The 25134-nt window shown below is 43.0% G+C and overlaps 1 protein-coding gene across 2 annotated transcripts; it reads right to left on the bottom strand.

The window, feature by feature from the left end:
- Positions 1 to 1147: 1147 nt before the first annotated feature.
- Positions 1148 to 24961, bottom strand: pi4kaa (phosphatidylinositol 4-kinase, catalytic, alpha a). 2 transcript variants are annotated; one of them, XM_070850214.1, is made up of 54 exons: positions 24813 to 24961; positions 21321 to 21437; positions 21115 to 21208; positions 20942 to 21030; positions 20189 to 20261; positions 19836 to 20098; positions 19690 to 19756; positions 19173 to 19321; positions 18997 to 19062; positions 18812 to 18908; positions 18520 to 18711; positions 18321 to 18421; positions 17276 to 17405; positions 17057 to 17186; positions 16527 to 16622; positions 16262 to 16445; positions 16034 to 16134; positions 15773 to 15941; positions 15524 to 15574; positions 15281 to 15389; positions 14512 to 14648; positions 14294 to 14427; positions 14117 to 14199; positions 13962 to 14032; positions 13467 to 13591; positions 13274 to 13355; positions 13071 to 13154; positions 12875 to 12964; positions 12667 to 12786; positions 12141 to 12233; positions 11477 to 11633; positions 11246 to 11373; positions 11009 to 11167; positions 10753 to 10904; positions 10484 to 10591; positions 9846 to 10066; positions 8819 to 8974; positions 7817 to 7896; positions 7526 to 7725; positions 6984 to 7071; positions 6289 to 6456; positions 6139 to 6192; positions 5511 to 5631; positions 5164 to 5293; positions 5008 to 5078; positions 4400 to 4472; positions 4124 to 4304; positions 3912 to 4016; positions 3301 to 3426; positions 3004 to 3124; positions 2742 to 2901; positions 1994 to 2083; positions 1793 to 1876; positions 1148 to 1362 (listed from the first exon to the last, which is right to left on the bottom strand). In XM_070850214.1, the coding sequence occupies exons 1-54, from the start codon at positions 24909 to 24911 to the stop codon at positions 1311 to 1313; spliced, it is 6381 nt and encodes a 2126-aa protein (XP_070706315.1). In that variant the 5' UTR covers positions 24912 to 24961; the 3' UTR covers positions 1148 to 1310. The 2 variants fall into 2 exon arrangements, with proteins under 2 accessions (XP_070706315.1, XP_070706316.1); XM_070850215.1 differs by having other exon boundaries at positions 9939 to 10066.
- Between the last annotated feature and the right edge of the window lie 173 nt (positions 24962 to 25134).

The following is a 25134-nucleotide window of genomic DNA, read 5'->3' as shown; positions in this document are numbered from 1 at the left end:
TGCTTTGTGGGTAATGTAGGCACCAGATTTTGACATCTGGTTCTGCTGCACCAATTTTTACCCCTTTTTAAAAACTGTCCATAATTTATCCGACATTTACTTTGCTTACATGCACACTAATGTTCCTTTTGATATAAGCCATGTAAACGGGCCCAATTTAGCTTTTCCTGATCAAAATGTGAGAGATAAGTTCAAACACGCGTCTCAATTGAGTGACCATATCCCATAATAGTGTATATCGATGTCAGTTTGACCCATTTATGATCTATTGTCTTCTTTCATTTTGATTTATTTTCTTTTTTTTTACCTCCTTAGTCATTTTACAGGCTACATGAGGGTGTTTTCAGTGAAAACACGTTGGAAACAAAAGGCAGAACTTTGCACCAAATATCAAAAACAGGCTCTTAGAAGTTTAAAGCTCCCGTAAGTGGAAAAACTCCCTAAAAACAGCCGATGATTTAACCTAAAAGCTGACGTGAGGGGCTGTGAGGATAAGAGTAGCACAGTTAAAAGTGTTTAAAATCTTCTGATAAATATGATCTTCACAGATAACTCTACAAGCTCCACAAGTAAATCACAGAAAAAATACCTGTGACCTTGATGCGACTCTACAGTAAATATTCTACAGTAAATACTACAGCATCGCTACGTCGGATGATCTAAATCTACCTTTACGTTTCTAAACACTACAGTCAGATTAAATGCTGATTGATTCCTGCATTGGTTTCTGATCCGTCTACTGTATCAACACCGGCTTGTGCTCCAACCAAAACAAAAATACTGATCAGTAGATGATGTTTTAATCTAGTTTTCTCATGTGTTGACGATCGGAGGCAGGCGACGCCAATGAAACACTATAATCTGATCTATAAAGTGCATTAAAGTGGATAACAGCATAGTAACGCAACGAAGACACCCATGAAAACAGCTGCTTTGACAGAAATGACCGTAAATATGGCTCCCTTTATGGCCATCTTCCTCTTCTAGTGTCGACACTTTAGTTGCTGTTTGCTGAGTAACGAATGACAGCGTCAAGGAGAAAATACTTAAAGGGCGATTCAGATACCTTCTGATAGAAGTCGTACATTGCTCTTTACTGTCACGTTAAACGAAGAACTACTTTAAAACTCAGATGTACATTATAAAATCCGACGACTTACAGTATGCAGAGTGAAACTGAAACATAAGGATCAAAGTGCCGCGGCGTCGTCTCTCTTAAAACGGAGCAGAGTGGCGTCCGTCGCCACCCGACAGCTGATTATCATTGCTTGTGTGGAGACGCTTGTAGTGGACGTACAGTGGAGGTCTCATCAGTAGGGGATTTGGTTCTGGTAATACTGCAGCATGTCGTACGTTTTGCTCCTGTTGGAAACAAGGTGGTGAAAATCTGTTAGTGGGAGCCTGCGTCTGTGGAAGCAACAGAGTTTTTAAAGCCGTTATAAGCTCTCAGCTTGTTGCTCCTTCTCTAGTGTGTGATGACAGACTTCGGCCAATCACAGCTGCTGTTATAGAGAGAGAGGGAGCGTTCCTATTGGCTTCAGAGTCAGAGTCCACCAGGAGTCTCAGAGATGAAGAGAAACTGCTAACTTCATTCTGCTGTAACATCTAAATGTGTTTGTTAGCTTGATTGTTGCTAATAGCTTAGCCTCCTGCTAACCGTAGCCAAAAGGCTGCAGCTAAGCTAACCCTAGCTTTTCCAGAGAACTGCCTCCATCAGCTTTACCTTCTTATAATATCTGCTAAATGTTTTGTATGAGATGAGCAGATCAGCTGCAGAGAGGAAACACCTTACCTGCTGCTGAGGAAACAGCTTTGGATGATTTTGATCATGAACGCTGCTGCTTCTTTCTCACTCATTTGGGGATTAAACCGTCCTCTGGTTTTAAAAACAAACAAGAAAGATTTCCGTTAATGTTTACAGCTGCATCACTTCACTGTCCACGGCTTTGTCAAACACTGACCGACAGTTTTCGGACATTACTTTTGGACTTACTTGAGGAGTTTGATGGTTTGTCCTCTGAAGCACGGCAGCCCAGTGTCCAGCATGAGGGTGACCAGAGAAACCACCGCATCCATGTAGGGGCTTTAAGTTCAAGAAGCAAAAACAAATGATCAAGTTACAGAGTTATAAAGGTAAGAAACACTTTCCGCTGACTTTTATTATTCATTATTTGTCCATTTATTGTTTGTCAGTTGACTGTGTGAGCTGCTGGAAACCTGAAGTTTCCCCTTGGGGATGAATAATGTGTCCGTCTGTCTCTTTGTGGACTCATTTCTTTGACTTTAATCCTAAAAAAATCCACATTTTGCACCTTGTTTCTCCTGTAATAAAGCTCATAGAAGACAAACAATCTTTGGCAGGAGTCTGAAAGGAGAACCAGGTCCTTATTTCTGTCCTTATTAGTGTTATTCTAAGTGTGTGACAGCATCATGGAAAGGATCCCTACAGAGAGAGACCTGGAAGATCCTTTTGGTTTAACCACAAACAGCACACACACCAGACTACATTCATAAAAACAGTGATTTTACCCTGTAGAACACAGGAGCTGCTGCCTCAGTCAATCAGTTTGTTTGTGTTATTGTGTGACTTTGGTGTTTAAAAGTGATCTACTGGATCAGTTCCAAAACCTTAGCTATGTACCTGCTAGTTATTTGAACCCAAATTATGTGAAAAAAGGGACCCACGTTTGAAAATACTGGAGTTATCCTTCAAAACATTGATTAGTTTTGCCGTCTCTTACCGTACAGCCAGATATCCTCGGACACACATCTCCATGAACCATTTGAAAGGCGTGGCCTCCATCTTGCCTCCCATGATCATCACCATCTCGTCTGTCAGCTTGATGTCAGGCTCCCAGCCCAGGTTCCCGCCGGGGGAGCTCTCAAACATGAAGCCAAAGTCTGGAGAAAACAAGGCGGACATGAACACATCAGCGGTTCACTAAACACCACGAGCAGGATGGATAAAGACACCCAGAGAATGAGGATGTCTGCGCTCCATACCGATGTGGATGAGGTGGCCTTTGCTGTCCAGCATGATGTTGCCGTTGTGTCTGTCTTTGATCTGCAGCAGGAACAGCAGGAGGCTGTAGGCGGCCATGCTGCGGATGAAGTTATAGCGAGCCTGCGGAAAAGAGGGCGGGACATCAGAGGCTCCTCAGAGAACAGGCGACACACAGGATAATAAGGAAAGTCTTATGCCTGGACATATTAATCAATAATTGGATTATTATTTCTTATTTCTAGAAGTAGCTGGCTAAGGTTGAATAAATAAAGGGGTCAAAGGTTAAACCGTCACACCTTCTGGAAGGCGAGGGTGGATTCGTCTCCGTACTGGTTACGGAAGTAATCGTACATCCCGAAGTCCGTCTGTCTGCCCAGTTGGTCTCTGGACTTGCAGTCTGGGATGCACTCGATCACGCCACACTGAGAAAAACAGGATTAATAAAAGGTTAATAAAGACAAGATTATTAAAATCATTATTAGGTTATTGTGTGTTACATGAATATTGTGTTGGATCTGAACTAACCCTTTAAAAACACCTGGAAAATAACGCTTGGTTCAAAGCCACCAGACTCCATTGACAAAAACAGTAATTTTACTACACAAAACACGGGAGTTGCTGGTCGCCTGCTGGTTTGACTGGTTAGTTTGCTTGTGTTATTGTGGTTACAGAAAATATTGTGTTGCATCTGAGGTAAAGTTTTAAAACACCAAAGTCAGACAAGAACACAAACAAACTAACTGATCAAAGCAGCAGTGGACCAGTAACTCCCGTGTTTTGTGTAGTAAAATTACTGTTTTTGTCAATGGAGTCTGGTGTGTTTGCAGAAAGCGATATAACTGCTATTTTTGTACCTACCAGTCAGAGACTAGTGGATTTGAGAGCAGTAATTGGACATGAGTCTTACCCCTGGGGCAGTGGCCACCACTCTGTAGGGGAAGACAAACAGATCCAGGCCAACCAGCTGGAAAATGTTCTTAAAGAGCCCAATGATCTGCAGAGCGAGCATATCCTGGAGAGGGAGAAACACAACAGGGTCACAAAAGAAGTCCAAGTTTCCTTTGACCTCCTGAAACTTCCCAGGAAGTCAGTTCAGCGGGCAAAAGAAGAGCGGGGTACCTGTCTACAGTCATCTCCCACTTTAAAGATGGCCGCCTGCCAGCAAACCCTGCGGGATCCGTCTGGATTCTCCTCTCCGTCCTCCAGAGAGTCGGAGGGGCAGCGGAGACCTTCCCGCTCCAGTTCACTCACCCCACAGCGCTTCACCTTGAACTTGGCCAGGTAGGGCGCCTTGGCAGCGCTGTGACGACAGAGAACACGCTCCCATGACATAAACAACACGGGAAACGGACAGGTTTACCTCCGTGTGAAGCGTGAATTTAATTCTGTCCTTACCTCTGCATGGGTGTTCCAGACTTGTAGTCGATGTCCAGCACTATGGCTTCAGGGTTACTGGGCAGGTAACAGCCTAATAAACACCAACAAGAAAAAAAAAAATCACACTGACGTTGCATTTTTTTTGTTTTGCAGCATCAGATCTTCACATATTCACCCCTCAATAATGTTTTCACCAACAAAATAGACATGAAAAAACATGGAAAAGATCCTTTATATCAGCAAAAGGAATACAAATGAATCATGACATTATTTGAGGACCTGAAAGAACAATTTAATCAAACTGATGTCGGAGATATCTGCAAATATTTACAGCTAAAAAACCAACATGGCATCCCCATCGGAAACCCCACAACTCTATTAATCTAATAATTAATCTAATTAAAGCAGGAGAGTTTGGTCTGTTGGGGTCAGCTCAGCTCACGGGGGGATTCTTGAATCCTTAATGTTGAATTCTTGAATTATTGGGTCTCTCTCTTACTTAGAGAGTTTGAAAATGTGTCTGTTTTCATTTAATATATCTATTAATTATCACACTGGAAGAATGTATCTCAGAAGTTGGTTCACTGCAGCACAGTCACTGATAAACTATCCAGATAAACAGTCACCTGGCTGGACTCTGATATCTGACAGAGCTTTGAGACAGGCCCTTTTTCTCTCCTCTCCCTTTGGAACCGGCCTGAAAAACATAAATGAAACCAGCGTTACATCACACCAAACCATTTCCCCGCTTGAATTTGCTTGAGTGGTGGTAATTATTTTACTTGATAATGGCGGACACGTTGGTGATCTTGTTGAAGAAGTCAAACTCTCTCTGGTAGAAGTCTTTGGCTGGGCCCGACAGAGACCCTGTGATCTCCTCAACCATCTGCTCCAGCAGCTCCCCGATGTCAGCTACACAGGTGGGTCAACGAGGCAGGAATAAAGGTGATCACATCAGCTTGATTTGATTTAATTAGGCCTAATGAGGCTTTTCCCCCATTGGCCAGACTGTTAATTACACATTAATTGGAGAAGATATCACATCAAGTTCACACAGAAATATACTGCTAGGTGGAGAAATGATGTTGTATATGTATATTAATGATTAATGAACAGTGTGTTTCCTCACGGTCTTTGTGGTGTGCCTCCTCATCCATGAAGATGTTGGTCTTCATGTTCCATATGAACTGGTGGGCGAGAAGCTGAGACGTCTGGGCTGCCCACAGGATGTACTCTCTCACGTAGCCCATCTAAGCAGGACAGCGACAACATCAGAGTTTAGTCGCACTGTTTCATAAATGACGATTAAACCATTATCCAAATAGCTAGATTAATTTCTGTTGACTACGTTTAAAGGATAAATCTGCTATTTTAAAATCTGGGGCTTATTTTTTTACACATTTATGGTTCGAAATGACTGGTAGGTACAAAACATTTTGGAATTGGCCAGAAGATCAACTCAGCGGTAATGTAATCCTTTGGGGCAACTGTGCCTGTCAAAGTAGATCCACTAAAAGAGCTTGTTTGATCCACTGACAGGCTCAGAGTGTTATTCTAAGTGTGTGACAGCATCATGGAAAGGATCCCTACTGAGAGAGACCTGGAGAATATCTCTCAGTTCAAATCCACCAGACTCCATTGAGAAAATCAGTAAATGTACCTGGCAGAGTTGTTGGTCTACTGCTGCCTTTCTTTAAAGCACCAAAACTACAAAAACTCCTGTGTCCTGTTCTCTAAAATCCCTGTTTTATGTTTACCTTATCATAGCGGAGAGCCTGAACGATCTGAGGAATGTAGAACAAGATGGCATCCTAAGAAGGAGAAAAACAAATGTAATGTTAGGAGAGCTGTGGTTTTCCTGAAGCGACTGTGAGCGGATACTAAAATCCCGTGAGTGTGTGACTTACTGGAGGGAAGGAGCGCAGCACCTTGACCCCGTACTGAGCGGTGAGAGGATGAGGAGGGTACATGCTGCTGAAGTAGGACAGACCGGTGGGCGGGTCGGCCGGAGCCCAACACAGGATGTGGCTCAGCTCAGGAGAGTCGGCGTCAATGGTGTGCCATGTCACCAGGAACTGGAGGTGAAAGCAAGCAAAACTTTATTTACATGGCACAAAGCGGAAGTGGCAGCCAGAAAAACTATACGGACAATGTCAAAATAAAACACAAGTCATACATAATAAATCTGAGCAAAAACCACAGAAATAATAATAATTAAAAATAATTATGACCTGCAACCGACTAGTAAATATATTAAGACAAGTGAATAAAATAATATAAAATAAAATAATTAAGACCAACAATTGACCAGTAAAAAAATAAGACACAAGTAAAACCAATAAAAGATGTAAGATTAAAATAAAACAAAATAATAATTACTATCAGTCGTCGATCATTTAGAAATAATAAGATAAGTTAAAATGAGTTAAAACAAATAAAAGTAAGACTAAAATAAAATAATAACTAAGAACCACAGTGACGAATAAAAAAAATGAATGAAACACACAAGTTAAAACCAATAAATAAAGTAAGAATGAAATAAAACAAAACAATAATTACTATCAGCAGATGACCAATAACAAAATAGCCTCTGTGATGTTACCTTGACGGCTTCAGGTACGTCGCTGACGGCGCCGGGGTCCAGCCTCACCAGCCGGGTCACTTCAGAAACAATGGCGTCATTTTTAAACCTGGAAGCAAAGAAAGTAAAAATAAACAAGCAAATAATCTGCAGTGTGGAAGAGGTCGGTGGTTTTTAGAGTCGTATGAAATGTTTAATGAGAGATTGCACTGAGCTCACAAGCAGATTAAAGACCAGCTCGTCTTTTTAAACCTGTTAAAGTCCTGTGTCTACATGTTTTGGATTTGAAATGGCTGGTAGGTAAAAAATAAGCCACCAGACTCTAATAATTCTTCTCTAAGTAAACCCAAAATAAGTAATTCTTCCTCACAGAACATTGGATGATAATATAAACAAACTAACCAATCACGACAGCGGTAGACCAGCAACTCCAGGTAAAAATAGTGTTTTTATCAATGGAGTCTGGTGGCTTTGAAGACTTACAATCAGACACTTAGAATAACAACTGAGGCAACCTACTGGACCAGGAGTCTGTTTTTGGGACACCTAAAGGAAGAGACAACCTTGTGGGTAGCTGCATAGCCAGGTAGGGAGCGATACTCCAGGCCAGGTTGACGTTGTCCTTCCACTGTTTCTCAGTCAGACTGATGTATTTGGACCTCCAGTTGGCGATGCTGGTCTCCACCGACTGCTCCGTGGCGATGGCCAGCTCCTGGGTGGAAAGTGGGTTGTACCACGTTGTCAGGCGCTCGATTTCACTGGCCTGTAAGAGACAGAGAGGAGAGCGTGAGGCTGATGATGAGCAGGAGAGGGGAAAACCAGAAACTCTGAATGAAATGACTGGCAGCCCTCACCAGTAAGGCCAGCAGCAGAGTCCTGCGCTTCATGTAGTACTTGTGCAGCTGCGTCCCCCTGTTACTCTTCTTGGACGTGCCTGGGAGGAGGACAGGAGGAGGAGAGCACAGTCACACCGTCTGAAAGTGTCCTTACATGTACATTTTATCAAAGGTGCTTTGGAGCCGACTTGAATCCCAGCATGCATTGCACATCAACTAGCAGAATTTGAGCCAGACTGAATAGAACTGTTTTATTTATCGAGTCACCACATGAAGTTTGGATATTTTCAGGCATAAAATGAACCATTTAGACTTTGGAAGTCTGATTTATCAAAATGATTCCTACTTGGGGATGTGAGACGTGAGCGGAGAGGTCAGCTGGCCTGTTTACTGTTTTAAACATAAATCATTTAGATCGACGTCGGTCTCAGAGAGTTAAACTCTTATATTTGTCTGGGAATAAAGTTAAGGTTTATTTGTGTTGTATATTGCTGCCTTTGTGTTTTCATTGTTGTTGTTTTATACATGTACTTTTTATATATATTTATATCTTTCCATAGTACATTCTCCTCCTCCTTTCTGTATGACAGTGTGTTAATGTTATGGACACAGTTCTGTTATGGGAAGCAATAAAATAATTTTTAAATTAATAAAACCATTTCTACATCCTTACTTTGTGTCAAGTTATTGATTTCTTTAGCAAGTAGCAAAGGAATACGCAGGATAAGGTGCAGCAAGCCGGTCGTGAATGAAAACAGGGGCAGTGTAGCTTAATGCATTAAATATATTGTACGTTACAGTGAAAATAATGGATGTATTTTACTAAATCTCATGGTTAACACAGCTGAACACATGACCTAAAGACTCTGTACACACTTCACAGGTAAAAATACACCATCAGACACACACACACACACACACAGGTGAGTCTGTTAATATAAAAACACTGATCCCTCCCATGGGCTGTCTGTACTCAGAAGGGCCTGTGTTCTCTGAGTTATCCCTGAATGTGAGCGGTACCTGATTTCTTGGATGCGGTGGACATGCCACTGGACAGCGGGTAGGTGTTGATCCAGCCCTGGCCGCTCTGCTGGGAGCGAGAGCTCGAGTCAATGTTGCTCCTGAGGTCGGCCGCGTTCATCACCGACAGACTGTTCAAGGACGGGTCCTGATTATCTGTTTACAGACAGACAGACTTAGTACGGCCGACACACATCCAAACTGTAACTTTTCTCTCTGTTATCCTCTTGTACAACATGTCTCATAACATCCAGGATAAAAATGCGGCCTCTAAACAGTGAAAGAAACAGTATGAGCGATGATGAGGGGTTTCTGAGGAGCGAGATGAGTTGTATCAGTTAGTCCTCTGCTGTTGTGATGGTCATGCACTTGAATGCAGGGAAATCCAGCGGGATTTACATGTAGGTAGAAGTTGCCATCAACCACTGATACTGGGTCAGATATTATTTTTGTCTTGTTAATGCGCAGGGGGGGGGAGGCTGGAGGCAGATTAATCCGATCCAGGATCAGCGGTTAGAGGACTCGTCTACCTGAAGCGCTTCGATGTGTATGAGAATGAGACCATGTCTTTTCTCTGGGTCGTCTGGAATGAAGAGGAGAGGATTCTCTAGGGTGGAAGAAAAAACAGTTTTTCTTTTTTTTAATTTGAAGTTTCTTCTTTTGGAGACCAGTCGAGGAGAAGAGGGGCTGACGGGTGGGCTGACATGATGAATCATCGTGCATCTTAACGCAGCTGACAAATTTGTGCTCGTCCTCACAGCTGCTAAACATTAAGGATAAAAAAAATGATTGAATACAATAGTATTAGAAGTAAGAAAGAAAAAAGGCCGAAAAGAGTACAAGCGAGGAAATAGGAGAGACAAAGAGGAGAATGTTGAGGAAAATAAAGCTATAAAAACATAAAAAGATGGATAGATACCAGGATCTATCAGCAGCAGCAGCGTGAGGACGAACAGCGTCAAATTTGCCACGCGTAAAAGCATGCCCCTGCTGCAGTGCAGTCCCAGCTCCACCGCTTTAGGCTTACTTAAGATAGATATCGGAGAAGTGCTGGACACGATAAGCGATCCAAATATCCCGGCAGAGAGCGTGCTCGGGGCTGGGGTAGTACCAAGCTCACCAGGTGGGACCAGGTGGCACGCTGCCAGGTACTTCTTGTCGGACAGGATGCTGGCGTAGAAACGGATGATGATGCTGATGTCCTCGCGGAGATGCTTGTCACCTTGGGTGGGAAACTTTGGAGCCACGCTGGAGAGACAGATGAGAGAGTCAGATTATCAATAGTCCAGTTAGTTAGCAATAACGTTTTTTGACCATTTGACCAGTTTATTAGTACTTAGGACACTACTCGAAGCAGCTGGATGTCTGAACACAAATATCTAACATTATCCAGACTTTACTGTTCCAGCTCTCTGGCACAAAGTCTGTGTAATGTCCGATGTGTGAATGTGAGTGGGCATGTCGCTGAGGTTGCTGAGGTTGCATGGAGTGTAGCTGCTTCGAACTCTTTTCTGCTTGCCTGCATGTTGCCTTTCACTCTTCCGCTGATATCGTGGCTCATCATTATGGATGAAATCAAATGGAGTAGTTCCAGTTGGTGAAAATGCATCTGATTCTCGGCTAAATGTGTGAGAACAGCTTTCGAGCGCATGATTGCTGAGGTACCTGAAGTAATCAAAGGCTGTGGAATAGATCTTCTCTCGGAGCACATTTCTTACAGTTGCGTTGGTGAGGACATCAGAGTGGAGCAGGGCCAGACCTAAAGTCAGCAGCCTGAGGAGCAGACACATATGATACCAATAAAGACTTCACTTTTATTTCAATCTGCATCCGCAAACCAATTTCCTTAAAAACCACGCTTGTTGTGAAGCCATCAAATACCAAGTGATTACATATAAGATTATAAAACGTACCATATGTTGTGTTTTATGTACCTGAAACGAGGTCCGATGGCGGCTACGTGGCGGTTGAGGCTACTCTTAGCCCCGCCTACGTTGAGGGAGAGTGAGCGCTGCAGCAAGCTGCCAAAAATCTCCACCTGGTCTGCGCTGGAGTACTTTGCAATCTCAAACCTCTGGACCAGAAACTAGAGGAAAAAGAGGCAGGTGTGAGTGCCAATAAGTGACAAGGGAGAAGATTGATGAGCACATGCAGCAATAATCGAGCAAAGCAGAACGTCTTCTGTCTGACCTCGATCCAAATGTGGTGAGGGATGACATCTGGAGGACAGGGGATGGGCTGACTTTCCTCCGACGCAGCCAGAGGATCAGCCTCCACCTGAGCGTCTGAGAACAAGCCCATCTTAAGCTCCACGGTCATCTGCCACGCTCCGGACATCTCACGCAAGAACTAGGCGGCCGGAGAGGAGAACAACAGCATGAGTACAATACAAACGCAAAGCGAAAATGATAAAACGCATCTACGCACCGGGACTTCCACTCCGACGCGAGCCGCCAGCAGCCACTCCCAGCAAGCGATGGCTGTTTCCATGCCGTGCGCTGTGAACATCTTGAGAGGAGACCAGCAGAGGTGGTGCAGGAGCTGAGGATCGCAGTCTGGAGTCCAGTCAGGAGAAAACAGGAATCAAACAGTCAGACAACAAACCCTGAGAACACAGTGCCCTGCGTTTGGTTGAGGCACGGAGAAAAAAGGTGAAACCTTTGGTGCTGATGAGCAAAGCGGCCAGTTTGAACATGGCCTCAGTGAAGGCCTCAGGCTGTGAGGAGTCTAAAGCCTCTCCCATCTGCTTGATCATCAGCCGGTTCAGATCGGACTGTCCTCGGACCGCCTGGGCGAAGTGGATCATACCTGATACCTACAGACCAGAAAAGAGAGATGAGCAGGAGAGGCACATCAGGAAGGTGTTTAAAATATTAAGCAGGGTTTATTTCCACTGGATCCGGCTGCTGCAACAACGTTTTAATGTCCACTGGAGGAAATTAAACTCAGCAGCCACATTTCTAAAGTTGTTCTGCTCACTTTTTTTGTGTTTTAGAAAAATACGAGTTAGCAGCTCATTTAGATGGAGGAATTTTAAATGCCAGTATACAGCTGATCACACAGTAACCATTATTCCTGCACTATTTTAGTGGAGTTAAGGGTCTGACAACATTATGGAAAGGATCCATGCAATGACAGACCTGTAAGATCCTTTCTGCTCAGCCAGAATCAGCTGTTATATCGCTTGCTTCAAAGCTACCAGACTCCATTGACAAAAATGGCAATTTTACACAGGAGTTGCTAGTCTGCCGCTGTCTCGATTGGTTTGTTTGTGATTCTGTGGACGCGGGACAGAAAAACTGGTGTGATTTGGTGGTTTTACCTCTCCGGCGTATCTGTTCCTGAGGTTGAGGGAGGCCATGAAGTTAGAGTAGTCCTTCTTCACACAGGCCGGCCTCTCAGTCAGCTGGGTGGACTGCAGGTGAAAGCATGTGAAATGTAACTGTGACTATATAGAAAGATGTAAATGAATTAAGCCCTTTTCACACAAAATGTTGCTGTCTTCATCTATCTGTTAAAGCGACGGCTTCTTGTCCTCTCTGCTCTAATTACTATTGAGGTTAACCTCTTTTGCCCCTGTCGTCCTGCAAAGGGGAAAAATAATTGCACAGACTAATCTGAAACTAAAATCGGTTCAGTCACAATGTTTTGTTGCATATTGAACAGATCTTTTATTTTCTATGATCACTGGAGATCACTGGAGATCTGTTGGGGCAAATTACTCTAAATTATAAGGCACACAATAAGGAATTAGCAGTTATAATTGTACCTCTGGTGCCCAACAATCCGGAAACACCATCGCAAAATGAATGAAGCCATTAACTAACAACACTTAGCAGTAGACTCACCCCCAGTGTGGTGCTCTGTCTGTTGTAACCAGCAAAGTGCAGGATGCTCTCTGTGGCCATGGCCAGGCCTGTGTGCTGGGAGAGACCCGACACCCAGTTCTGATGTTTGTTCAGGTACTCCTGAAAAAGACCACATGAAGCACAGTGGTTAAAACATACATTTAACCCCACTATGTAATTATGTACACTCTAAAAACATTAAGGTTACCTGGAGGTGTGATTTGGTCACAGATGGCGCCCACTTCATTGCTTCTTTGAGGATTTCCCCACAACGTGCAGCAAAGTCCTTCACTATGCTCTGCAATTAAAGACAAAATCTGTTTTATGTATGTTTTTAGATAAATTACACATGCAGATGGAGAAAAAACAGTGAATACTGAATAAGTGAAATGATGAATAATTACCTCTCTGGCTTCATATGTATCTGGGACAGTGATTCTGTATGGCGTGTCTGGGATGTCGTAGTAAGGTTGGTCTTTATGAATGTCCTGCAACACAGCATGAGCACTATTAATGACACGGTGGACAGTATTCATCTGTTAAATATAAAAACATAGTGGAAAAACAGATGCTAAACTGATAAGTAGTCTCTTTTGTCATCACTTACCGCACTGAGTGAGAGGGAGAGCGTCTGCAGGATGTCTAACATGGTCCTCAGCACTCGGCCGCTCCACAACAAGTGCGGAAAACTGAGGGGAGAGAAAATACTACTGACGCTCCTGGACATGGAACTGCACTTTCAACACTTTATAAAACAGCCAGTGCAGAATTCTGAGTATACGAGCACGTGTGCCTCTCACGTTTCAGCCAGGCCTGACAGATATTTGTCGGCCACTCTGCGGATCCTCTTGTGGATGTGGTTGAAGTTTACCAAGAGGAACTGAGCGTGGCGTTCTAGTTCCTCCTCGTGGGCTTTGGTTTTTGGCTGAAAAATATGACATTTTATTTAAGATTAGGTCTGAAACTAACAAACTATTTTCATCACTGATTAATGTGCAGAATATTTTCATGATTATGCTGCAAAAACTTAACTTTAGACCCAAAATACAGTTGGCTTAGTTTCTAGCACAACTGGATTATCTTGTTCTTTCTAATGAGGATCCTTTGACTTCAGTCAAGTAAATGTCACTTGCCCTGTCACCCTGCGCATGTGTGATTTTAAACCTGCTTTTCCCAGACATTTTCCTCTAAGTTACCGTCACAAAACAAAGCCTTGCTGCATTCCTTTCATACAGAAGACAAAGATCAATTAATTCTTCTTATACGAGTTCTTCTTAAGTGAAAACATCTCTTACTTTTTCAGCCATCATTTGCAGGAAGACCTCAAAAACCTTGTCGCTAACAGCAATCACACACTGCATCATGCCTGGAAAGAATATATCAAATGTTAAAGCACATAATAAACGAATAAAACAACACGTTCTAACAAAGCTTTACGTCTTCTGCCTACCAGATTTATCCTTCTGTATCGCTCTGTCTTCAAAGTATCGAAACATGACCTGAAAGCGGTCAGAGTCCAGAGCACGCAGCATCCTGTCAGATGTTCAGAAAATAAGAAATAATAGATATTATATATGAAATTCTCATCACTCAATATGATCAATCACAGGAGCATATGTCGGCGTACCTCATGTATTCCAATCTGTAAACAGACAGTAAATATGTGGACATGGCAAAGTCCAGTTTGTTGATGAGAGCGGCCACCTCAGGAGGAGGATCCAGCAGGTTGATGATGGTGCTGCGCAGATCATTCAGCTCCGCCTGAAATAAAACAAGGAGCAATAAACAAAGAACTATTTGCGTGTGCTGCAATCTTTGTGCACGTGTGTGAGCGGGCTCTCATACCGGAGTGACAGTGTCATTCTTCAGTGCAGAGTTGTACTGCAGCTCTGAGCGTAAAGGTTCCCCGCTTGGAAATGTGAGCAGCGGTGACTTGGTTGCAATCTCGCAAACTCCCTCGTACCATTCTTCTGGCCACAGACCTGCAGGGGGAAGTCACAATATTGAAGTATGCTACATGAGGTCATTCTTAAAATAAAGGATAACTTTGGGTGTTTTTAAACCTGCGCCCTATTTTTTTTTTTTTTTTTACATATTTTGGCTGTTAAGTAATCATAGCACATCCACTAAAATTGCATGTTTTTGCCACTGAGATAGGCCTGTCAGATCCTTTTTGTTTAACCAGAAACTGCCGATGTGCTGCTCTGCCAGACTCCATTGACAAAAACAGTAATTTTAGGAGACAAGAACAAGGGAGCATGCTGCCTTGATTTGTTTGTGTTGCTGTGTGTCACACAAATATTGTGCATAATCCAAACTAACCCTTTGAAACACCAAAGCCACACAACAAAACAAACAGGCTGATTGAGCAGAAGCAAACCAGCAACTCCTGTGCTCTGTGAGGTTAAATTATTGCTTTTGTCAATGGAGTCTGGTGTCTTTGTGGAGAGCGATATAAGGCCTGAAAAACAGGTTTTATAAAGGTTTAATAAAACCGACGATATCCGTTGAGTTCCTTATTCAGTGTCAGGTATGTTCCACATTAAAACACTCAGAATGACGACATCATGCAGTGAGGACAGGAAAGAAAAAACTGGGTAATTGTAAATCGTACCTGAACCCTCAACAGCGAATCCCATGACTACAGAGTAGAGCCAAAAGTCCCTGAAGAGCTTCTGCAGACGTGGCTTTGCTTCTTTAATTGGTGGCAACCTCTTAGTCAGCTAACAGCAGAAGAAGAGGAGAGAGAGAGTAGGTGTGTGTGGTTATTGAGCTACAGTAGAAACAAATCATGATTAAAAAGAGTTATCTGTAGGGAATAATCGTGTGTTTTTACTTAAAAGGTAACAACACTCACCACTGCAATAACTGGAATTAGGACACCAAGGTTTCCAGCACTGCTTGATGCCTAGAGAGACGAGGGATCGGAGCAAGTCTGGATGTCAGTATGATTCAAATAAAAACCCCCTCCAACCACACTGGGGACTGCATGTGGCTTTCCAAAACAAACAATCAGTCAGGAACCTTTTTGCTGGAATAGCTTGAAGCTGTTTTTTTGGATTACACCCCTTGTGTGTGTTTTTACATGTCTGCCTGTGTGCCATACCTTCAGAGTCGGGCCTTTGTCGGAGGCTCTCTCGCTGGCTCTCTTCCCCTCCAAGCCCAGCTGAACAAAGAGCTCCAGCAGGTTGACCAGCAGCTCGTCCACCATATGCTCAGCCTGAAGGTTCGCCGCTATATTCCCCAGAGCATTTATCACAGCCAAGGAGCAGTGTCTACACACACAGGAGGGAACAGTGAATAACACTCTGCTGCGTGAGGAGAAGCACGTTCTCCCACTTCACTGCGTGTTGTGCGACTGTGTCACCTGTATCCATGGTCCTTGTAGTCTTTGGTAGAGTAGACCATGGAGCTGGCTTTGACGCTGATCTGCTGGAACAGATTCCACACTTCCTGGTAGATGTATTGCTGTGGTGAAAGAAGAAGTTCTGGCATTAGATATGTTCTAAAACTGGCATTCACTGAAAACTGCTTTCTGTTCTCACAGGGTTCAACAATCAGTAGAAAAGGTGTTTAAAGAGATGTAAATGCTTACATTGCCTGTGATGACCATGCAGCCAAGCTGGTCTATGATGAGGACGTCAAGCTGGGAGGGAGGCTGGCAGAACTTCTGCTGTAGGATCTGGAGGATGGGCTCCATTACTCTGGGCGTGTCCCGTAAGGCCACAGCGATGTGACCCAACGCCCTGATGGTGTGGTCTGGGATCAGGTGAGCATCCCTGGGGAGGAGAGGGCAACATGTGTGAGTACACACCCAGAGGATTCTCTTATTTATTCAGGGTAAAATCTGACGCCCTTACTTGTCATTTTCCTGGTAGATGTAGAGACGGTTAGACAGGCTGGCGAGAAAAGCTTCAACAATGACGTTATCCATAGTCAGCCCGGCTTTCAGGCACCTGAGGACAGAAGGACACCGAATAGTAAAGAAAATTCCCTGACTTTTATACATTATAAAGTTGAATTTCCACGACCTATAAATGTAAAAGGAGATGTTTTTACACTCGTTAGATTAAGGATCTCAGGTAAATTCATTCAGCCAGTGTGGGCAGTCATTGCAATGATCAATTCATAACCAAAACTCCTGAAATGTACCGACTACTTTAGCCTCCTTTTGGTTCAGTTTGTCATTGATTGTGCAGCCAGAAGATAGCGAACAGTAGTGCTATTACAATTTCATGCACCCATAACCAATCAGAATGCCCCGTGAACCCTGAAGAAGAAAATTACTGATTGTTTTGGTGAATAAGCACATTTTTATTCTTTGGATAAAACAAATAAGTCAAATTCCCTGATTTTGCCCCAATAATTTATATTTTATTTGTGAATTCACCTGCAGATGTTATCTATGGAGATGTCCCGCAGCTGTTCGTACATGGAGGGCTGGCTCTTCTTGTTGGCATGGGTACTGAGGGTAGACTGGGAGTGTTCGTTGGTCACGTGGATCTTTATCTCACTGCCCCCTTAAAAAAAACAACCAACAACGTAGGATTGAGTGAGAAAGCAGTGAAGAAGAAGTGACACTGCTGATACTGTCCTGTCCTGCTCTTACCTGGAGTGTACTGGCTGTGGTATTTGTACAGCTTCACCAAAACAGGAGAGGGCACCACCAGGAAGTCTCGGAGGGACATGGTGACGGAGTGCGCCACCACAGGAAAGCGCTCACACAGGCGACCCAGACCCTGAACACACACACACACACACACACACACACTCATGGATGGACTGCAGATTAACAGCTATGGCTGCAGGCTGCAAACTCCTGGAGCTGTTTGGAGGCTCAAACTGCTCCTAGTTCTGACTTACAGTGAGTGTTTACTGAGCGCAGTTCAATAAATAATAAAAACAGGTTGGACCACACACACTTCTTCTTATATAGAGATTAACGTTTACACCCACTAGCTGCCGGGTGTAACTGTAGCTAACTGACAGCGCTAACGTTAGCGTGCTGCTACATGACCTGTGTAGAGTCAAAGAGGTACCATGAGGAAGAGTCGACATATCTGACCTGAAATTTGACATAATAATATTGTAAATGTTGAAGATTGTAAATGACATTTCACAAATGTATAAAATGAAATGTGACAGCAGTGCAAATATGTTGCTGTAATGTTTGTTGTTTACTTTTTCCTGTCGTTTTTATTTTATTTTCTCTTTAAGATGTTTAGAGCAGTTTTTAATTTTAATGTGAGGTGAGTTTTCTGTGCATTTTTTTACTTTATAATATGCACAAATAAAGAACTTAAGAACTAACATTGGGAAACGTTATGCTGATATTGTTTGACTTGCAGAGTAAATAACATCAGTTGTTTTAGCAGAATCAGATATTTCCCACTCATTGTAAACTGCATGAATACAACACTACAAACTCTGAAACATACGTAACTCTCCAGGTTATCCAGATATGAATAAAATAATCATTTTGGAAGCAACCTGATTTAGTAAATCATGAGTTTGAAACAAGAACTCAGTAATCATATTGCAGGCATTCATGGTAATCAGTTCATCCCCACACAGATTTTTCTGCACATGTGAACATAAAGTTTCTGTTCCCTTTCATCTCAATGCAGATGACAAAAGAAGAAGTGGATAAAAACCTGTAAGCAGCAAATGAGGAGGGGCATATGGGCGATGATGACTTTACTGGACGTCTTGGACTGCAGCTTCTCTGACAGTTTGGTGCAAAGATTCTCAGCTCCTGCAGACAAAAGAAAAGAGAGGAAACAGAGAAACGTGGCAGAGGTGACCTCGAAGAGGAACTCCTGACTGAGCTGCCTGGATGAACCGATGTCTCACCCTGCTCCTCGGTGACGGCCCACACCATGAGGTCCACACAGGCGGCGTTGGCCTGGCAGCGCAGCTTGAGCGGGCTCAGTTCACTCTGGAGGTACTCCACATCGTGCAGGATCCTCTGCAGCTCTGATTGGCTGCTGCTGAACTGCTCCAGCACAAAGTCATGAACCTCCTTCACATAATCTGTCTGAAGGTCTGGTGAACACAGAAAATACATCACTGTTGCATTATTCAAATGTTGTACTAAAAAATAGGGCAAAATATCTGAATACTTCAAAGAAACTGGATTTGTTACCTTTTAAATTGTACAGGGTGTCTCTGAGCATCTTAAATATGGCCACATACAGAGGATCACTGAAGGTTTTGTAGTAGAGATGAACACCAGGATTCAACTAAGAGTAACATAACAGAAGCGTATCAGTGGACCAGCAGCTCCAAACACAGAGCAGACAAACATCTGTAAAGATTTAAGACTCATACCTCTACAAATTCTGCCAAGATTTCATCTAGTGATTTCAAAAATGTCTCAGAGACAAATTGTTCAACCTATTCAAGAGAGACAGACGAATTAATTTTCAATTTCTGTGCATCGAATCTGGATCTTGCATGAAATCCTCTTAATCGGATGCATGTGTTGTGCGGCTGTGGCTGCTGACCATGTGGAGGAGCTGCCTGAGCATATCCAGGGGGACGTGAAACTCTCCAGAGCTGCTGCCGGTGAAAAGAGGGGAGACGGAGAAGCTGGAGCTGATGGTGGAGAAGTAATAATCAGGGTCCACTGCACTGCCGTCGGGGAGGTATGAACCTGAGGGCGGAGAGCAGAACTATTTACTGCTCTACTACACTTTGAGCCACTTCTGATTGTAAAAACATTCCTGAGGACCATCTTTACAAATACATGAGAAAAGAAACACAAAACGAAAAGGAGAAGAAATAAAACTGTGCTGTAAATGTGTGTTACACCACATCACGTCATCCTTTCTGCTTCCATGATAAATCCAAATATAATGTATTTGGGGTCGTATTTCCTCACCGCACACTTTAAAGCCTTTAAAGCCGGTGCACGTTTGTCTCCAACATCAGCAGTCTCTACCTGATGATGTGTCGTGTTTGCAGCGGCCATATTAAAACGTAACTGGTGTTTGGCTCAACTGCCTCTGCTGGCGTACTAACCTTCAAAATACTGAGCAGAGGGATCAGCAGGTGAGATGGGGGTCAGGCAGGCTCTCTCTGGACTGGCCTGAAAACACAGAGAAACAGATAAAATATAGACCGCTGTACAGGTTGAGGCTCCTTCTTTGTTCCCAAATGCTCCATACCTGTTGTGACACACTGGACAGAGAGGAGGCTTTGCGCCTCAGAGTGTCTCCCTGACACACCGTGAGCAGAGAGCTCGGCAGGATGGAACGGAAGTCATTGAAGGACCGTCGGTGCGCTGAGTCGCTATCATCGGACAGAGACAGCACAGGAGAGACCGGCCGAGGGAACAGCTTGGACAGTAAGGGCTCGTCGGTGTTGCTGTATCGGCCAAATGCTCGGGCAACACCAAGCAGGGTGGGAACGGTGTACCTACACAGGTATTCTGTAGAGAAAAACAGTAAGAGAAGGTGGAGCAGTGTAGAATACAGCTCAGGAGCATACGAAGGAAGCATGAGGTGTGTCATGTTGGTACCTTTATCATGAGCATCTGGGTTTTTGCAGATATCCTGCAGGACCTGCATGATGTCCATGACCGCCTCGAGGATCTGACGAAGACGTTACATGATCACATACTCCACATTTGTTCAGATACAACAAATTCACACAATAACACAAAGAAACTAAGCAATGAAGGCAGCAGTGAATGTAGTCTGGTGTGTGTGCTGTTTGTGGTTAAACCAAAAGGATCTTCCAGGTCTCTCTCTGTAGGGATCCTTTCCATAATGCTGTCACACACTTAGAATAACACTCTGAGCCTGTCAGTGGATCAAACAAGCTCTTTTAATGGACCTACTTTGACTAGCGAGGGTTACACTGCATTCATTGCTGCCTGTTTGCAGCTTTGAACCAATTTTAAAACATTCTGTACCAGCCATTCATTTCAAACCCAAAATATGCACAAAAAAATGTGGCCCAGGTTTGAAAATACCACAGTTTTCCTTCAAGGTCAGCTGAAGCTAATGCTAAAGCTCTGAGTGGTCAAACACAGTGGGTACCTCCCAAACTTCAAGTCTTTTAACTACTTCTTTAGGTTTCCACAGACAGTGTGTCATTTCTGAGATAATTACCCTAATTTGTGTTATAAGTCTCTTATGACCTCCGATCAGCTCAATCTTATAATCACTTTTGCACTGATTTGCACCTCTTACACTAAAACCGTGTCTGGAAGGAGTCTCTTGACAGTCAGTATGAAGAGGATGAACAACACACACACACACACACACACCTGTCCTCGTAAGGTCTCATCACACTGGGCAACATCTGAGAGCAGCGTAACAAGACAAAAGCTGAAGTTCTCTGCTACAGGAAGGGTCTCTGCAAGACAGGAAGTTCACCACATATTAGAAAGAAAACAGCACATAAATGATATTACAGTGAAACAATTAGGTGCATAGTTACCCCTTCCTTTGCGTTCTGAGCTTTCTTCAATCCACTGAACTTTAGGAAGCCCTTTGAGCAACCCAAGAAGGTACGGGACAATAGCATCTTTGTGCTGCAACAGAGGTATTCCATAGCATGTTACCAAGGGGCCACATCCTGTGAACTCACCATGAGCACAGAAGCATCATGAGGTGGAGAGGCAGGTAAGTAGGTACACCCTTTACCTGCAGGTTTGACTCCACTAGAAAGATGCCGAGTGCAATGACAGCATCCCTCCTCCTCTCATCCAGCTGGAAGACGCCTCTGAAGTCGACGGGGCACATGCATTGTAGCTTCTGGACCTGTGAGAGGACAACACATAGATTACAAGGAGCTGCAAGCATAAGATATTTGCATAACGCAATGTTTTACAAGGACAGCATAGTTAGTTTGAGTGCAAACTAACTCGTTAAAACACCAATAATAACACAAACTAACTGATCGTGGCAGTGGTAGATCTGCAACTCCTGTGTTCTGCTTTGTGTCGGTGGAGTCTGTTGTATTGTTTTCTTTAAAGCCACCAGACTCCAATGAAAAAAAGTGTAATTTTACGCTGCAGGACAAAGGAGCTGCTGATCTACTCGATCTACCTCAATCGGTTAGTTTGTTTGTGTCGTTGTGTGTTACACAAATATTTTGTTGGATCCGAACTAACCCTTTAAAACACCAAAGTCACACAATAACACAAACAAACCGGTCAAGGTAGCAGCAGACCAGCAACCACCATGTTCCTAGAAGTAAAATCAACGTTTTTTTCAAAGGAGTCTGGTGTGTGTGCAGAGAGCGATATACCAGCTGTTTCTCACTAAACCAAAAGGATCTTCCAGGTCTCTCTCTCTCTCTCGTTTGCAGCTGCTGGCTGAGGTGATCTACTGGACCATCATTCCAAAATATGTGATAAATGAATAAATAAATAAATAATAAGGCCTCAGGTTTAAAAACACCAGAGTCATCCTTTATGCAGACACTTTAATCATGTCTGCTTCCATTAGTGATAATGACTTTGGTGACCTAAATGTGTTTCAGGAATCAGCAAAACCTGCTTCTGGCATTAATTAGCCTAATGCTTAAGGGCCAGACTTAAAGTCTAGGAGCCATTTATCTAAACACCAATTACAGCGATGCCACTAGTTCCAACATGTTTTATGCTTTTTCTCAATGCAGAGGATCATTTAAACCTCCTGCTGAATGATATATGGAGCCTTCTAGTCACATCTGCCATTGAGCAAAATATAAACAGTGGATTTTTAAAAGCTAAAGATCATTTCATGTTTACAGATGCCAAAAAATTAATAAAAGGTAAAAAAAAAAAAAGGGATTTGGGTTTCCAGCTGTTACACCTAAGCTTCTTACTGAGTCAGGAAAAACTGTGGAGACAAAACATTTTAATGAAAAAAGCTACTTCCATCACACAAACTGATTTTTTAGCTAATAAAATACAGGAATATGTTCTTAATAACTATCAAAGGCTGGTGTGACGCCTGCTGAACGGAGGTTGTTGTACCCTCGTCTGCTCCAAACAGCCACGGGTCTAGAACTCAAGGCGGCTTGTCAATAAATCAATTAGTTGATTGACTGAAGATGAATTGGCAATGTGAGGATTTGCTGCTGTTACCGGCCAAACAAAAAAAACAAAGTAAAGACTTTCAGATATCTTATCGTCTAGAATAGTTCATTCATTTATTGAGAAAATCATCGTTCGTCTCCGATTGTTAAAATGGGCTTTGACCTTACGTAGATATAAAAAAAGCCCAGAGGAACCTTTTCTAGACTGGTCATTATTCTTACAGGTCCCATAAACAGATGTAGCCCACTTATACAACAACACAAAGTGCTGACTGTTCGCTGTATTATTGCTGCCGCACCTCTTTCATCATAGGATACACTTCCTGTTTAAGCCATGGCGAACATTTCCCCACTCTGAGCCTCCGTGGGTGGATTTTCTCATCAGTTCGAACTCGTCTTAAGTATTTCAGAAGCTGCCCCGTGGCCTCCCATAATCCCTGAAATCCTAAACTCCTGAGCAAGTAACGTGGAAGTCAACCACATTATTCCAACACTTAAAGTTTCAGCAGAGCTTCAACGGCCCTCTGAACACAACACAACACTGAATTCAGTTTTTACGGGATGAAATTTCAACTCCAGCAGTTGCATTTTCTGGTGGGACAATCCCTTTTGTGAAGCCTCAGACTTCCTGTCATGACTTGTGCAAACTTAATAACACATCTTCCCATATTCCTATGAATTAAGAAGGGAATACGGCTCGTATGGTGCCTCCTCCGTTGCTCACAGCTCTCTACGGATGGCAGCTTTATCTTATTTTGCACACAGATCTATAAAACAACCAGTGCATCTATATACTGGAACATCACCTGGCTTCTGCTTTTTCTGAATGTCAGTTAGTTTATGTATTTAGGGAAACACACCATGTGAGCACAACGCAAACAAAATGTGTTAGAAGTAGATTTTAACACAGAGCCAGTTGATATTTTACATTATATTAAATAAAATTACCATAAAACAACTGACACACGGTGAAAGTGGGACTGTTGGGGCCTTGGGGCAGCTGCCTGTGTTGCCTGGTTGTTCATCCAGCCATGCCGAGTCCTCATAGTTAAAACTGTTCTCATTTACTATTGATCGCTTGTCGCAATTAGTTCCATTGATCCATCCCACATCACCATGCACCACATTTTAATCTATGGATCGCAGCACTTTTCTGAGTACGATTCATCAATGAAGTAAAGACTGCTCTTGTGTGAAAATCAATGAGGATCACAAACCCTGAATTCCCTGTTTGTTTTTGACTTTAAAGACGGCGTGTTGCAGTTTTGTGATCTGTCAGGAGCTTAATGTATCATCAGCCTTAAACCAGACAGTAGATAACAGCTGCTATGAACGATCATTTACATTATCCATTGATCTGCTGATTGTTTTAGTGATTAACCAATGAGCTGTTTAATCCATGAAACACTAGAAATATTAGAAAACAGTGACAGTCTGACCAATACCCCCAAAATATCTCATTTATTTGACCAAAAGCATCAAAATCTGATACTGAACTTGCTTGAAATATGCAAAAGCAACCATGAAAATATTAATGTGCATGTAAATACATTATGTGGGACTGTAGAGGCTAATGGGAGGCACAGACACATGTGGAGAGAACTGAATTTCTTTGTCATTTAATAACACCTTAATAGTGTTTTGATTTTTTTTTTACAGATTAAACATGAAGATCTGAGTTTTCCAACTTGAAAGATGGACAGAAATCATCATTTACAGCTGCCACTAACATCTTGTCATTCTACAGGAGTGACCATAAGTGAGCTATCGTGAAAAGAATATTAATATTATAGAGAAATTGTTTAAATTTAGGACGAGACAGCAGCTTTTCTTCCGTTTACATGCAACGTCTTTAACAGCAGGGGAGATTAACCCCAGGTTCAAAACAGCTAGCTAGCATTAGCCGACGTTAGCTAGCTTTGCGCACAGCATTAAATCTCAAAATGACAACATATTTCATACAAAGACACACTGATAAACTACTTTACAGTGTTTTTAAAGTTATAAAATAGAAATCAAGCGCAGACAGGCGAAGTTAAGAGTGGGCCTTGGTGCCAAACACTCTCTGACAGGTATTAGCTTAGCTAGCTAACGTTGTCCTGTAGCGTTACCTTTTCTATGGGCGCCTGCCGGTGAGCTGCCAACGACCGCGCCAGAGACAGCACGGTGTTAAAGTAAAATCCGCTGCTTCCTCCTCCATTAAGAGACATGTTTAAAGACGCCTTAATAGAGCCACAGCAGCGCAAACATCCTCTCTGGTTTGTCCCGAGGAAGGAGTGAAAGTCCGCACTGACAACTACGGCAAGCGGAAGGTCCAAAGAGCGCGAAGCAAGGTCACAATGCAAAAATGCTATAAAAACAACAACAACAAACAAACACATAAATCTCCTCAGGTGAAAAAAACACGACAGTATTGACAGTCTGAGCCAATGT

The sequence above is a fragment of the Pempheris klunzingeri genome, chromosome 19, assembly GCF_042242105.1.
Source record: "Pempheris klunzingeri isolate RE-2024b chromosome 19, fPemKlu1.hap1, whole genome shotgun sequence".
Taxonomy (NCBI): domain Eukaryota; kingdom Metazoa; phylum Chordata; class Actinopteri; order Acropomatiformes; family Pempheridae; genus Pempheris; species Pempheris klunzingeri.
Note: the sequence above shows the minus strand (reverse complement) of the source record. Positions and strands in the feature narration are given on the sequence as shown.